The sequence below is a fragment of the Rhipicephalus sanguineus genome, chromosome 5 (genome assembly GCF_013339695.2).
Source record: "Rhipicephalus sanguineus isolate Rsan-2018 chromosome 5, BIME_Rsan_1.4, whole genome shotgun sequence".
In the NCBI taxonomy this organism is placed as follows: domain Eukaryota; kingdom Metazoa; phylum Arthropoda; class Arachnida; order Ixodida; family Ixodidae; genus Rhipicephalus; species Rhipicephalus sanguineus.
In genome coordinates this window covers 30,860,890-30,875,928 of record NC_051180.1, presented here as the reverse complement: position 1 = coordinate 30,875,928, position 15,039 = coordinate 30,860,890, and the positions used below count along the sequence as shown (strand labels likewise).

Sequence of the window (15,039 nt, the reverse complement as noted above, 5' to 3'; positions counted from 1 at the left end):
AAGTGTGGCAGTGCGTTTCCTTTGTAGTACGCCGGCAATTAAAAGCCAGTATACTGCGACAGCAGGAAACTGCTACTATACACACGGTATCCATGCGTATAAAAAATTTATGGAACCATCACTTCATTATTATAAGCATGGTTCGAGTTAAAATTCCGAGCATGTCCCACCGACACCTAAATATTCTGTGAGGGACATTGGCTGAATACACTTCGTCGCACGTAAGTGTAAAGCACCTCTCATCTTTTATTCATTTTGGCTTGATCAGAATAGATATAACACTTGAATAAAAACACTTGTTGATTGTGAACAAACTGGGCGGATATTTTCACAATAGGTTGCACTAAGAGGAACATGCTCTAAACGAAGCACAAGATTCGCTGCACTGGTTAATATTAACTGAATTGTAAAAGCAGAGAAGCATCAGCGAATGAAGAGTGCTTTCCATGGTGCCATCAGGTTGGCCGTCTTATACTGGTCCTCCCAGCCGGCCTCACCCTGTCCTGTTGTCAGCTCACCGCGGAGGTTCTCCTGCAGCTTCTGAAACAACAAAACATCGTGTTCTTGGAATTTGTTTCCACAAAATGTTACGCGGAAACGCCCCTTCGACACTCTTGCATGCGTGTGTGAAGTAGCGTTAAGGTAGTGTACTAAATTTATTACCGATTTCCATTTTGCGTGCGCTAGAAGACGTTGCGCGTACGCGTACCAGCACCTTCAAACAGAGACATGCGAAGTCTGCACGTTCAACCTACACCGCCTCAGTGCCTACAGGAGGCAAGTGGGAGCTTGCACTTTCTAAGTTATTTCGCACTGTTTAAGCAAAGTTTCTTTTCATTTTTTTTTTTCGAGAGTTTACGGGACAGCTCACAAGGTGTTTGTTAAAAATCTGAAATATAAAGATATTGCTCAATCAGACAACGATTTCTGTCCCGCAGTTATTCCTGGACTTTATTCTTTCTGTATATATGGTTCGTGTCCTTTTGAAAGTGCGGATATATTCGCCTCATTTTTGGACGGGAACTTTGTTTACACATATGTAACTCTATGGCCGTACCTTTTTCTTTTCGTCCAGTGTCCACTCGCTCTTGGAGAGAACGTAAGCCAGCTTCGTCAGCGCGGCCTCAGGAGTCATGTCGCCACCGGGAACGACTCCCACCTGGACCAGTTCCTGTAGTTTGTCAAATTACGAAACACCATAAGGACACTTGACGCTGGTGACCATTTGTATTATCGAAAGCAAACATTCAGCAGAAGGCAATGATTTGCGCTGGCGCAAATTAAGTTCTCCTGTGTAGACACGGTTATATACTCTGTTTTGACACCTTTGTGCAGCGCAAAGCATAGCGCAGCGAGTCCCGATAGCCGTCCATGAACGAGAACCGTACGGGAGCGAAGACTTAGTCCGCAATATCATCTTCAGTACTACTTCCGCCTTCGTTTTCTTTTTCTCGCCCTGCGAACTCCTTTCATCTTTTCTTCCTTAAATGTCGAGTAACCGCCAAAACTTTGATCTGCTAGTCCTCCTTGGCTTTTGCAAATTCCCGCTCCGTCATGAGACACTCAGACCTCGCGTGTTTGTTTTTTATTGTCCAGTTTACTCGTACCTATTATTCCCCTTAGTAACTGCAAAATAAGTAAGTAAATAACTTTCAGATCAATTATATTGCTAGGTGTTGTACAGAGCCGCTGGTGATTCGTGGTGACGCAGAAACTGGCGGCAGCCAACTCACGTTTCCCGTCTCGTAGGCGGGATCCACCGCTCCGTGCTGGCACTGGGAACAGTTGAGGATAAGGACTCCGCGTTTAGTAGCGCTTCGGAGAGCTTCCATGATGTCCTTGCGGTTCGTGGGCGCGTTGCCAGCGCCGTAGGTTTGAAGCACGACGCCTTCAACGGGGGGCTTTAAAAAGGACTCCACCTGAGACAGCAAAGCAGGATATTGCTTGTTGAATGCAGTCATTAGCTATAACGTTTTCATACTACAGCCACGTCTAAAGAGGATCGCGTCCCCTGCCACTGTATACGTTCATTACGCAGCTGCGAATCAACTGCCTGTTGGCTTCGACGTCTTGAAAAGAAAGCTTCTTTTTATTTGTCAAATATTTTTATACTCTGGCCCCAAGTGTCGTTCATAGCTGCTGGAGCGCTGCGAAGATTCTAGAAAATAAACATTTCCGAATGCTCTCTGCAGCTCTGCACGCTCTAATGCACGCGCTCACTAATTTTGAGATTTCGCTGTGGCACCATCTGCCCGCTTTCCTTATTGGTGCATAAGGTCACACAGCTTGAATGCGATAAGCAGCCCAGAAACTTTGGAAGAAATAAACTCCATAAAGCGCGAAAAGATGCACTCTAGGTAATCAACATCATGAACTTAAACAATGAGATGAAGTTTTAGCTAAGTGGCTCCCATCTAAATGCATGGAACAAAGAAACCTCTGTGTCGACAAATAACCACTGCACTACATTTGATAAAACTTGTAACATTTAAGAGATAACAAAATTAAGACCGTGATGTTTTGTTTAACATATTTCAATTAGCAAATTGACTGCACATACAGAAAATGTGCTTCTTGCTCGACAGCGACGATACCGTGCAAGAATAAAAAAGGCATAGAATGTAACATCCAAGGCGGCAAAGAACGATTATTAGACTCCGCTCTCAAGTATCCCACTCGTATGCAAGTAAGAGTTTTTCGCAACTCAAACATTGTAAACAAGACCATGCAAGCTGTAAATTCCTCGGCCACGTCTATCAGATTTAGATGTTCTAGTTAACGGGCGCAGCTTCCAAAGTTGTGATAACTTCTTTTTGTGTGTAGGGTTACAAGCACATTAAGTTCGTGTTGTTACTTCTAAGAGCGAAGCTGTTTAATCTCGCCAAACCCCGTGTGGCGTTAACAGAAAACTATCATCATCATCATGAACGGCCTCTACCTTATATGGCATATCGCGTCGCCTAGCAACGCTTTGGAGTAAAGAAGCAGGAGGAGAAGAAAAAGAAAGTGGAGAGGAGGAGAAGAAGACGTAAATAAAACAAAATAAACTTTCTTGGCGATGCGGGATTCGAACCAGCGTACCCACGGTCCGCAGGCGAGAGTCGTAACCACTCGGCTATCTAGGCACGCTAGCAGAACAAGCATTTATGGGAACCATATGATTGCATTGCTATGGGTGACGGAACGAGAAAGAGAGAGAAATAGGACCATTCGCTTGCGTTGCTATGGACGAGAGAACGAGAAAAAAATACGGAGGAAGAGAAAGACAGAGAAATACAGAGAGAGAAATAAGCAGAGAGAGAGAGCGAAAGAAAGAGAAGAAACAGAAAGAGAGAGAAAGAAAGCATAGTTAATAATACCTGGAGTTTAACATCCCAAAACCACGATATGATTATGAGAGACGCTCTAGTCAGGGCACCGGAAATTTCGACCACCTGGGGTTCTTTAACGTGCACCTAAATCTGAGACAGCATAGTTTAGTATTCTATAGTATAGTACAGCAAGTGGTGGGGAAGGGAAGTGAAGGTGAAGGGGAGTGATGCGAGGGTGAGGAGGAGGGGAGAGAGTAAAGCATAGCATAGCCTTGTATAGTATAGTATATCAAAGGGATGGGAAAGAGAAGTGAAGGTACGGAGGAGCGGGGCTGTACTATACTACTATATGTAGTATAGTACAGCAGGGGGTGGGAAAGGGAAGTGAGGGTGAGGAGGAGTGCTGTGAGAGTGAAGAGGAGGGAAAGGAGGAGTGAACGCCACCAGCTCCACTGTTTCTTCAGTCTTGGCATTACTAGTGCGTAACTGCCCTAATTATTTTTTTTTTTTGTAAACTCGCCTATCTTCGGCAACTATAGTGAAAAAAAAAAAAACTATTAAGAGCGCAAAGTAAAATTCTGCTTCCTGTATTGTTACTTGAATTTGATTTCCCGCAGTGCAGCACACTTCGCTCAGATTAGTCAAACGATTCTCATAAAACAATCTCGGTATTTTACATATACTCACATTGGAGGCATCGCAGTTCGCCTCGATTGGGTGACACATATGGCCAGAACAAAAACACCAAATAATGTGGTCACCAGGGACAAATAACAGAGAAACAGCAAATAAATATAAGTGAAAGAAATATAAAATAAAAAATTGGGGGACGCTTAAGCTTCGCCTTTAAGAGTAGAACGCGATAGGGATATCCGGCCCCATCCTCATCGTGCTCCGTTTCGTTAGTCATTTTGTTCAGTCGCCCGGTCTCACACACACGCGCACACACTCGACATACCTATAGTAAAGGTAAAGGTTTCCGCCCTCTGTAACAGCACTTTTATGACAAGACTGTACCCACTACGTGTGTGTAAGAGAATGCGCGCACTAATCTGTATGCCCTTTGTAATGGGCGGCATGCTTTCAACCAGCAGCAATTACATGCGTGATAGTTTTTCGAAGTTGCGATGCACCCACTACGTGTTCGTAAGGGAGTACGCGCAGTAATGTGTGTGCCTTTTGTAATGGGTGGCCGGCTTTAAACCATCAACTCGTTATGCAGTTCACATGGTGTGACGCCCGAGGGCAATATACGCTTGTACTCCGTTTTACTGCGATATTACATCCCGTACTGTGACACCTGTACACAGGATGCGCATATTTGTGAAGCATTAGAGTTAATTTTTTATTATTTATTTTATACAAGATGATGATTTGTCGCTCACAGCCACCGACGCCGACACCGAGCATGGAATAGCTAGCAGCGTTGACCTTTAGCGGAAGGATGAAGGACGCTACAGGCGTGCCGGTTTTATGGCGGCGTAACCTCCTAGCCAGGTGCGCTGAAGTCGTATTTCTGTCGACCTGTGCCACATATACTACCCATCGGAGACCACCGTTATAAGCACACCGACGCACTGCAAGCCAACTTTGTCATTATAAAGTTTCGCTTAATGTTACCATTTCGGGAAACCTGAAGTGGCTGTTGGGCATATTTATGTCACGGAGTAGACGGTAATTTGTTGTTGTTGTTGTTGTTGTTGTTGTTGTTGTTGTTGTTGTTGTTGTTGTTGTTGTTGTTGTTGCAAAACTGGGAATTCTTCGAAAACAATGTTCCGAGATGGTGTAAAAACAGTATAAGGCCCTCAGTCGTTTACATTAAGTGGAATTATGAAAGCCAGTGGTGCTCACCAGTTCGGCAGTGATGCTGGGAAAGAGGCGGAGAAGGCCAACGTCACGGTCCAGCTTGTCGTGGGCACGAAATTCCTCATCCTTTGGCTCAGGTAGAATCAGAGGCCAAGTAACTGAGGTAAAAAAAAGCAATGGTTAGAATGCACGGCATTAAAATTTGTGTAGTTTGTGAGAAAGTTCTTAGATTCGAGGTATTCACAAAATCGATGCGGAGAATATGAATGAACGAGCATCTCTGTCGTGACTTGCGCGCAGCGTCTAAAATATCTTTATCCGTATCTCACACCGATCCGTACCGCACCACAAATGAAATAGTTTAGCCAACGTAAATGACAAAACTAGGTTGAACAAAGACTCACTATCGACATTGATGCCGATGGTCACGAGAGGCGCCATGTTGAACGACGCGAACGCATCGAGGTGGGAAATGCTGAACTTGCTCACTCGGTTCCCACGGAAGAGTTGGTTGCGGAACATAAGTGTCACCTGTTGGGAATAAGTGAAACGAAGACAAAAAGCAGCTTCTTAGATAAGTCATAACACGGCCCGTGGTGTCACGAGGAAAATTAAGAGAGCTAATTCCAAAGAAGCGTACACGAGAGGACCTGGTGGCGTATAAGCACAGTTTCATATTATTTCTATACGAATAATGAAAACCTATCATCGCTATTTCGCAGTGGCCCCATTAGCAATGTACACTGCAAGCATCGTGTGCGTGACGTTGTGGTTGTGCCATAAATAGAGCTTTTTTGATAAATTAAAATTAAAACAAGTGCCAAGACCCGCATAATGTTGCCTAACGTTTCCCTGCAATAACCTCAATGAATGGAAGCTTTTCATTTGAGCTGGCGGAACTGGTGGTTAATTCTGAAATATGATTACCTGTCCGTATCCCAAAACACAACTGTCCTGAGAGCTGGCATGTCTTTTTAATTTCTAATCGTGAAGAAATGCTTGTTGCAGCGTACCATGAAAGCCGTATACTGCTGCTGTGAAAAATGAAGGTACAATGCAATAGCATTCTGAATATTATGTTGCAAAGCATATGCAATCACTCTGATGTTCTGTTTCTTTTTGAGCTACCCTAAAAAACCCTATAGTTGGTGTTCACCAATGGTATGCTCTGGCACCACACTCCTTTCAAGAGTTTCCAGCAAATGCGAGTGTTAGTGCAACAAGACCTTTGGCAATGAGGTGAGGAGCTCACTTCTGGCACGACGTAGTTTCCAGCAATGATGAGGGCATTCAGGAGGTTCTCTCTTCCATCGCTTCGGGGTTCGAACACTGGTATCTGTATTGAAAAGAGCACAGACGCGGAAATTTATGCACGGAAGCTCCAATAAAAAAGCATAGACCATAGTATAAGCGCGTACATTCATGCAGTGAGCTGTGATATTAACATTTACAATCAAATCTTGCTATATAGATAACTTACGACATGTCGCTATGTGGTCTAAGCTTTTGCACGACTCTTTCGCATCCTTTTTGTCGAGGGCGTTTTATAGCGCACATGATGACCGCGATTACTCTATTGAATTATATTTGCAGATTAAGCGGCGCTTAACGCGATGGCATGAAAGCATCATGGAATTGACACACCACGTGGGCTTTCTACCCAACTCGTGCCGTGCCCTTCCGCATGTCCGCCCATTTGTACACTTACTGAAAAGCTTACTGACACTGATGTAGATGTAACGGTTTTCTGAAGATTTCAATGCAGCCTGAAAGGGCGAGATTCTGAACATACTGAGTGACTTAAATATAAATCAAGCAGAGCCGTTTTAAAACCAAACAGTGCGAGATAGGTCGCAATGTATGTTGTGTCAGTTTTGAAACGCACGAAAACCTTCCGTGGCAGTGCCAACGATATAGCGCTTTACATATCTTTGTTCGAGCAAATGGTTCCCATTAACGAGGCTTTAAACAAACAGCTGCTAGCTCACAGTGTGGTTATATCAATGCGCCTAACACAATAGAAGTGTTCAAAGAGTACCTGGGAACCAGTGACGACGACTGATTTCCCAAGGTTCTCCAGCAGGAAGGAGAGCGCAGAGGACGTGTACGCCATAGTGTCCGTGCCGTGGAGCACGATGAAGCCTTGGTAGGAGTCGTAGTATTTCTGTTGGCAAGACAAAAAAAAAGAAACGTGAGCAAAAAATGTGGACCAAATGCGCGAACTGCTGCGCAACATTTCTGAAAACTATACGTCCCCCATGGCCACGAGCCGGAGCATATACGCCACAATACTGTTGTGCCTCGATATGCACCAGTTTTCATAAGTATACAATGTTTGAGTAGTATAGTAGTATCTTCACAAACAATGGCCACCTCCAGTTTCACCTTGTGCACTAGTTCTAACCTGCTTGTCTGCACAAGGGAAACGGGAAAAAGAGAATGATGAGAATAATGGGGCTGCGACGCTAGTCTTAAAAACAGCAGCATGCCTAAAGTGTTGAGACGCGGAGGACTGCAAGATCTTCCGTACAACATTATAACGGGCTATGCTAGTTGTTTTTGTTTTTTTGTTTTTTACAATGGAGTAGCATTAAGGATGAACGCATCCAGTTTACGCGAGCTGGTCAAGGGAAAGAAGCACTTACGATCATAAAAGGACACCTGATGAAGCAAGTATAGACACACATGCGATGATAAGAGTTACCGCGATTATTTGACCAGGCATTTCTAAATAAACTTCGGCAGGGGTTATTACGCTTTTGTAACACAAGAAGGAGAAAGCATGGCTGCACTCTTGTAAGATATATGAGCCGCAATGATCAGGTACGTATGTTTGGCATTAAGTCGACCCTTTGAACGAGCGCGAGCATTTTTCTCTTTGTATATATTTTTTAACGCTGTTCAGACTTTAGCGAAGTACCCGCTACGCGTCTCTAAGGCAATACGTGCACCTACGTAGCTGCACGCTTATTTAATGCTGTGGCTGATGATAATGACTGATTGCTGAGCTTTTCATCACTCGCTGGTTACGGAATTCACATGGTTTGACGCCTGGTGAGATTCTGCGCTTATGGCACGTAATATTAATACGTCTGTCAACGCCACGCCTCGCCCGACATGATGACTGTATAAGGCTTTTCTTTAAAGAAACTTCAAGCACTGGCGTGGCTCTGCGGTAGAACACTCCACGGCCACGCCTGCTTCACCCGGGTTCGATTCCGGCTCGAACCCCGATGTTTAAGGTCATGTGGGTCTTTGCGCCGCACGCCGCGTTTTTCGAGGCCAGCGCCTGATGAGCCACTTAAGCCTGTCGCGTTAATTGTTGTACACTATAATATTAAAAGAATAATTAATAGTGACAAAATGGGAGTGCCTTTTTGCTGAAATACGGCACCTTCTGTAGTCAGTCGATTCTACAGCAGCCTAGTCGAATTCGTGATTGTTTTCACCTGTATTATTCTTAATTAGCTTTATTTAAACAATTTTATTTATGATCGCTCGCCTGCAAAAAATTATGAACTAGGATACAACAAAAAGTATCAGAAGAACAGTGGAATGATAGTAACGATCACAGGTATCAGTCAATTCGGAAAACATTAGATTTAAATAGACGAGCATGTTACAAGGACATGAAGTGTAAACGTACCTTGATGTCTTTAGCAATTTGCAGCCAGTCGTCCATGGTGGCGTTGGAAGAGTCCAGCAGGGGATTGTACTCCGATATTGTGTAGACCACTCGTAGTAGATCGCCAGTGTCACTGGAGGATAAGACAAAAGCAACAACGGTAATCATAGCAACAAAAATAAATAAGAAGAACCTAAGCCACATAGCTGTTCACTTATTCATTGAAAATAGGAAAAATAGGAATACCAAGTCAAATTACGGACAGCAGTAGAAACTTGTGCTGAGTAGATTACAAACATAGACATCAAGTTAATTCCACTAACATCACTTAAGGCTGTTATTATATCGTGCCCGCGTCCCATAAACTTTTGTTTCTGGCTGTACACACAACGCACATTGTGAAACATAGCCATTGGGACCATTCAAGATTTTAGGTACCAGTATGGGGGTCTTCTTTCAGCATTTACATATTGTCGCGGGGTCGTGGCGTTGATGAATGCAGCAGTCGGCGAGTCCAAGATGAAACTCTTTATTTGGCCGAGCTTGTGGCCTTGAAACAGAAAGTCAAACTACAGCAATACAAACAGTACACTGATAGCGGCGAACAGAGCGTCGGCCGTCGATAAACTGAACCGCGGCAAGGCGCATTAGCATTTATACATGCGGCGCCGAATATTCGAGCCTTATCGCTGGTGGCCACGGTAGTTCGATAATAAACTCAACTGTTCGCGTTTGCGCGCTTAAGCGAAACAGATGATCCTAAAATAATCTCGAATGTTCCCAGACATTCTGGCGTGGTTTGCGCAAGGCAGCAGCTACACGTGCTGTGGGCCGGTAACGTAAAACATAGAAAGAAAGGAGCGTGTGTGGCAATAATAATGTGACAAGCTATACCTACGATCACGCCCGGCATTGTCAACACGGATTACAGCTTTAGAGCAAACGGGGTAGGTTACATGCGCAGGCCCTAATGCGTTAAGAAATATCAGCGGGATTTTACAGCTTGTTTCGATTACCTTTCATAAAGAAAAAAAAACTAAATGCTTAAAATGTTATCTCGCGTAAACCCGCACATGATCATGATTGACAAGTGTCGCTGCCATACCCCAGCGCGCGAATATAAATTTTGTGCCAACCGTATTTTCCGCCACAGTGCGACCCTTCCGTAGATCCTCTGTGTCCTCATGCGTCCGTACGTGCACGCCTTTTTTACGCGTTGTCAGGCAAGGCGGTACTACACTTCACTCTAAGCGATTCTGTAATGACGAGGAGCAACTCACGGAAGGACCAGCGGAGGCTTCTCGCAGTCGCCGAAGTGCTCTTTGGCGTACTCCGCGTCGTGAAGCTGTGGAAACTCGCGAAGCCGCTTGTCCAGGACTCCCGGTGCTGGCTTGAGAACTGCGAGTCATGAGCGAATCATCGGTGCTTTAACTTATAATACGCGATGCATTAGTTACGTATTGGTTGTGTTCTTCGTAAGGAAATGCCAGCAGCACTAAAGAAAACAGAAGCAACTGAGCCAGGAAAAAAGAGACAGGAACAGGTAGGATGCTGGACTAACAACTGACTTTATTTCGATGAAGACGCGAACAACAAACCGAAATGAGCATGCGCAGCAACAACCGTGAATCAATAACAGACAACCTATCACCTATCACTGTCAAGAAATCGGATCTCCTTGTCATTCAAAAACACAGATGGCACACTCACACACTTATCAGGACCAAGTTTGTGAATCTGAAACGCTTCAATAATTTCACGTTCTTTCTGTGTTTTAGCCCTCCCAGTCACCGAAACGTTGCTGAATAGAGGGGCGCACCCGCACATTTTGCAGTGAATCGGTAGATTTCCACCCGTGCCCGTAGGAAGTAAATTTGCGTGCTCGCGCATTCTGTCATTCACACACCTACCCGATTGCCCAATATATTCTTTGCCACGGGTCAGGGGAATACTGTAGACAATGCATGTATCACACCTGCTGAATCTGTTGACATGCGCCGTATTACAACTGGACCTACTAATCCCATGCCGCGCAACTCGCTTACATATGCTGTTCGCGTCTTCATCGAAATAAAGTCAGTTGTTAGTCCAGCATCCTACCTGTTCCTGTCTCTTTTTTCCTGGCTCAGTTGCTTCTGTTTTCTTTAGTGCTGCTGGCATTTCCTTACGAAGAACTATGTACCAACTTGCCCAACAAGCCACCCTAGTGAATTGGTTGTGTGTTTGCTGTCCCCCAGTGACTAACAGACCTTGCCATTAAACTTGACGCATCACATTTTTTAGCTAATATCAACACTTTCGTGCAGGACAACCACGTTAGAAACTCGGGAAAACAAGTGTCAATGGGAAGCCCGGGAGTAATATGTTAAGACAAAGCGCTGAGAGAACTTGAAGCTTACGCCGGCAATTACAGTATTAGAAGGTTAACGTGAGCAATTTATTTCCGAGTCGGTGATCATAAAGCAGTGCAGTAAGTGCACCCACCCACCCGCGTTCTCATCCACACACACTTCCACCATCGATAAACGAGTATTGGAAGCTGCGTCTCCCGAAGAGTCAATATGCGTCTTGTAGTATGTACGGCGAGACGAGTATGACCATAGGCGTGCGCAGGATTCCCCTTCAGGGGGGACGAAGGTACTTTAGGTGAAGGTTCGTCGCAGCGCCCCCTCCCCCTCCCTATTATGTCAATGTATGCCGCTGACATTGCGCCCCCCCCCCCCCCCGCCCTCATGCGCACGCCTATGAGTAGTACAAAATCAAGATGAAGAAATCGAGTGGTGTGTCCTTCGACCTTTTTTCATAGAGATTTTCACTTCGCTGTCCATCTACTTTGCAGAGCAATATGTAGCAAATTTTTATAACCTACAAACCTCTCTGCCGTCCTGATGAGCTCTCCCTAATTCTCTCTCTCTCTCTCTATCTCTCTCTACTCGCTGCATTCCCAGAAAGTTTTCAGGAATCGATACATACAAATCTTGAGGTAAGTCGCGAACGTGCCTGAACGAGTCACTCAGGTCTAGAGCTCGTAATTTGTAAACGTTGGTTCCCAGATGGGCCGTACACTGCAATGTCCAGCATGCCTGCAAGCCGAAAATACCTAGATAACAGCATCATCAGCGGTACTCAGTAAGAATGGACCCGCTCCGAGAGAGACGTAAGGTGGATAATTATTACGCCACTACGAAGGTATAGGGGACGGAACGTTGCAGGAGGACTGCGCAATGAGAGAGATAGAACATATTGACCTGCAGTAAAGGGAAATTACTTTCCCTCTACCGCTGTGCAATGTGTTGCTATATCGATTCAAATGACAGTAGAATGGAACGTTCTTATCGCCATTGATGTAAACGAGAACGTGAATACAGGAAGAAGGTATGAATATGGCACGAACCATCGCCTGTTAGATAACACTATTGTTCAATGCGGCCTTGTATGTCACATCCACTTTTTCTTTCGCAGAACGCGCACAGTGCTCTGCTATAAACGCCCACGAGTAGTACATACAGAATGGGCAAGCCACATTTGCACGTAGAAGGCTATTTCTGGATGAAGTTATCGGCTTACAACATCTGGCGATACGTTGCGAAAGCTATAGTGTTGCCTCAAGCCAGCGGAGGCATACACGAAGGCTCCGAGGTTACGGGTAAGACTTGACTCATGGCGCATTTTGGCCTGAAGACTTTGCTCTCTTGTGAGTCATCTAGCGAGTCACGTTACAGAAAAATATAGAAGAAATCACTGCTGGGGTATTAACAGCAAATTTGTTTAAGCTATCGGTAACTTGTGCTCCGTCGTGCAAAACTCCTCTGGTGGGTATGCAGCGCAGGAATTGGGCAAGCCCCACTACCGAGTACAGCAGGGGCGAGCGTCGAACGAAAACTCTGCTCGTACGAAGAAGAGCACGTGCAACACGTGAAAGAAAGAGAGAGAAAGAAAGACAGCAAGAGAGAGCTGAGAAAGCGATAGAAAGAAAAAGCAAGAGAAAAATAGAGAGGAATAAAGGCAGTAAAGACATAAAAACGATAGAAAGACAAAAAGAGAGAGAAAGACGTAGAAAGAAAGACATAAGAAAGAGATAGACAGAACAGTGAGGAATACAGAAAGAGAGAGAGAGAGAAATAGAGAGAAACAAAGACAGAAAGAACGAGAAAGAGAAAGAAACGGATACATATATATATATATATAGAGAGAGAGAGCAAAAGAAATAGAAATAAGGAAATAGAAGGAAACGTACAAAAAAAAAAGATATACGAGAAACAGGGAGAAATAGAGATAAGAAAGCAAGAGAAAATAAAGTTAAACAAGGAAGGCCACCCAGGTCCGCTCGCCTTTCAGGCTTGGCACCACAAGTGCGAAGCTGTCAGAATTTTTACGTGACAAAACCTCGATATGATTATGAGGCACGCCGTATATAGTGGAAGGCTCCGGCTCTTTAACGTGCACCTATAAATCTATCTACACGGAACTAGCATTTCGCTTCCACCGAAACGCGCCCGCCGCGGCCGGGATCGAACCCGCGTCTTTCGAGTCAGCAGCTGTGCATCGTAACCAAATTTCGTCAACGGTGAATAGACCAACGCAACTAATGTCCAACTCATCCTATGATAGCAAGACTAACAGTGCGCCTCTGTCCTCGCCGATGTGAAACTAAGGCGCGATTAAACACAGTCGATAAATACGCACCTCAAACACCGCGAGTTACAAATTGATATCCAACAACTCTGTAATCTAATGCTTCCGCGCACGCCGCTTTGAGAGCTTTCTCACTGCTTTCGTCTCGACAATAGCACACTGGAATTTGCACAGGGGGATAACAAAGGGGAAGATGCGACGTCACGCACGCGTCATCACCTTGAGTACGCGTCATGAAATGCAATCGCTCTCTCCCGGTGTGATTCCGGTGTGCGCTAGTGTTGCTACTGCATAATTTTAGCACACCATGGAGCGCGGCGCCCGACACATGGCGACAGCCCGTGGGAGAAAGCGTATCTGATCCAAATGCCGCTCCAGGTTTTTGTCAGCTATCGGTCAATTTAGCAGCAACGTGCTGTAGGACAGCCCTCCGAAGAAAGTGTACGGGCCTCTTTATGAAGACATTTAAGACCCCCTTTATGTATCTTTGTGGGTGTGTTTGTATATGTGCGCTTGTATGCACACATACAAAATGTTATGATTTCAGTGTGAGGGGGAAGGTGGGGCTGAAGCTCCCAAACCACCCCCCTGGCTACGTCCCTGACGCAGCTCTTCAGCTCAACAGCATTGAAACCGTTACACTTGCACGAGCGGAAGCGCAGCAAAAGCGCTCTTCACGCCGTGGTTTCAAGTTCACAGCGGTGGGCTGTTCAAATCCACCCACCTCCGTCCTTGTCCTTGACCATGCCGATGGTGCCTCCGGTGTAGATGACCAGGACGCGGGCCTCGTTGCTGGTGGAATACTTCTGCCACGTCTTGCCATCGTCGGTCAGCGAGTACAGTACCTTGGGTACGTAGGACGCGTCCATCGGAGCAACAACAGCCATGGTGGGGAGATCCGAGAAGCAGCAGCAATGCGACGGCACGGGGGACAAGTGGCATGGTGACTTGCTTCCTGCAGCTATATAAACTGGAGTCCACGTGCACGGCTCCGCCCCCCTAGCTGGAACCAGTGCTGATACGGCGCGTCGTTCATTTTGCCCTCTCTGGGCGAAGATACGCTACTGATCTTTTTTTTATCGTGCAAGTAACAACCTGTCCCCGGTACTTTCCCTGTCGAATTATTTCATATGACACATATGTCACATATTCAATAATCTCGTATGAACGGATACATGAATCATGTGTGTTCTCGTATGATTATGCGGTATTATTGGATATATGTATCATATGTGTCACATGGAATTTGTCGATAGGGTTGTTTCGCTTTTGTTTAAATGGTCTCGAGTTAAGCGCAAGGTCATGGTAAGTGGTCTTATTGTATGTACACAATGGAGAGCTGTACAACCCTCGCATGTCGTTCGAAATTGCTAATTACATGGGCCGCATTGGAGAAATATTATTCTGGGAAGCTGTACGTGTACAGTACCCACGGATTCAAACGAGACACCAAACTTTTTAGTATAACGACTGGTATGCGCAGTTGATCAAGATAACTACGTCATGTCACGAAGAATCTGATCTCTAAAGATAACGTTGGCTCTCATCTACGCGTTCGTGTCGAAATTACGCCGACATAGCCCAAACTGAAGACGATGGAAACGAAAGTACGTGCGTTACTTAGCCATAAATTGTCCTATCTCAGTCCGTGAGTACTGTACC

General features: G+C 45.2%; 2 protein-coding genes across 2 annotated transcripts in view; one reads left to right on the top strand and one right to left on the bottom strand.

Moving 5' to 3' along the window:
- The window catches only part of LOC119393427 (vacuolar protein sorting-associated protein 26C), a 32,137-nt gene that overhangs the window by 910 nt on the left and 16,188 nt on the right, over positions 1-15,039 (top strand). The window lies entirely within an intron of this gene.
- On the bottom strand, positions 391-14,268 carry LOC119393426 (L-asparaginase). The gene is made up of 10 exons (XM_037660436.2): positions 14,102-14,268; positions 10,023-10,140; positions 8,764-8,875; positions 7,156-7,281; positions 6,370-6,453; positions 5,522-5,648; positions 5,163-5,275; positions 1,734-1,919; positions 1,058-1,171; positions 391-540 (listed from the first exon to the last, which is right to left on the bottom strand). The coding sequence occupies exons 1-10, from the start codon at positions 14,262-14,264 to the stop codon at positions 424-426; spliced, it is 1,260 nt and encodes a 419-aa protein (XP_037516364.1). The 5' UTR covers positions 14,265-14,268; the 3' UTR covers positions 391-423.

What these genes read in the sequence shown, in the direction of transcription:
- LOC119393426 (XM_037660436.2), bottom strand. Translation starts at nt 14,264, where the DNA reads ATGGCTGTTGTTGCTCCGATGGACGCGTCCTACGTACCCAAGGTACTG. An exon ending in AAATTGCTAAAGACATCAAG is followed by an intron (nt 7,282 to 8,763) that starts GTACGTTTACAC and finishes TCTTGCCAACAG; the next exon opens with AAATACTACGACTCCTACCA. An exon ending in GAAACTACGTCGTGCCAGAA is followed by an intron (nt 5,649 to 6,369) that starts GTGAGCTCCTCA and finishes TATTCCCAACAG; the next exon opens with GTGACACTTATGTTCCGCAA.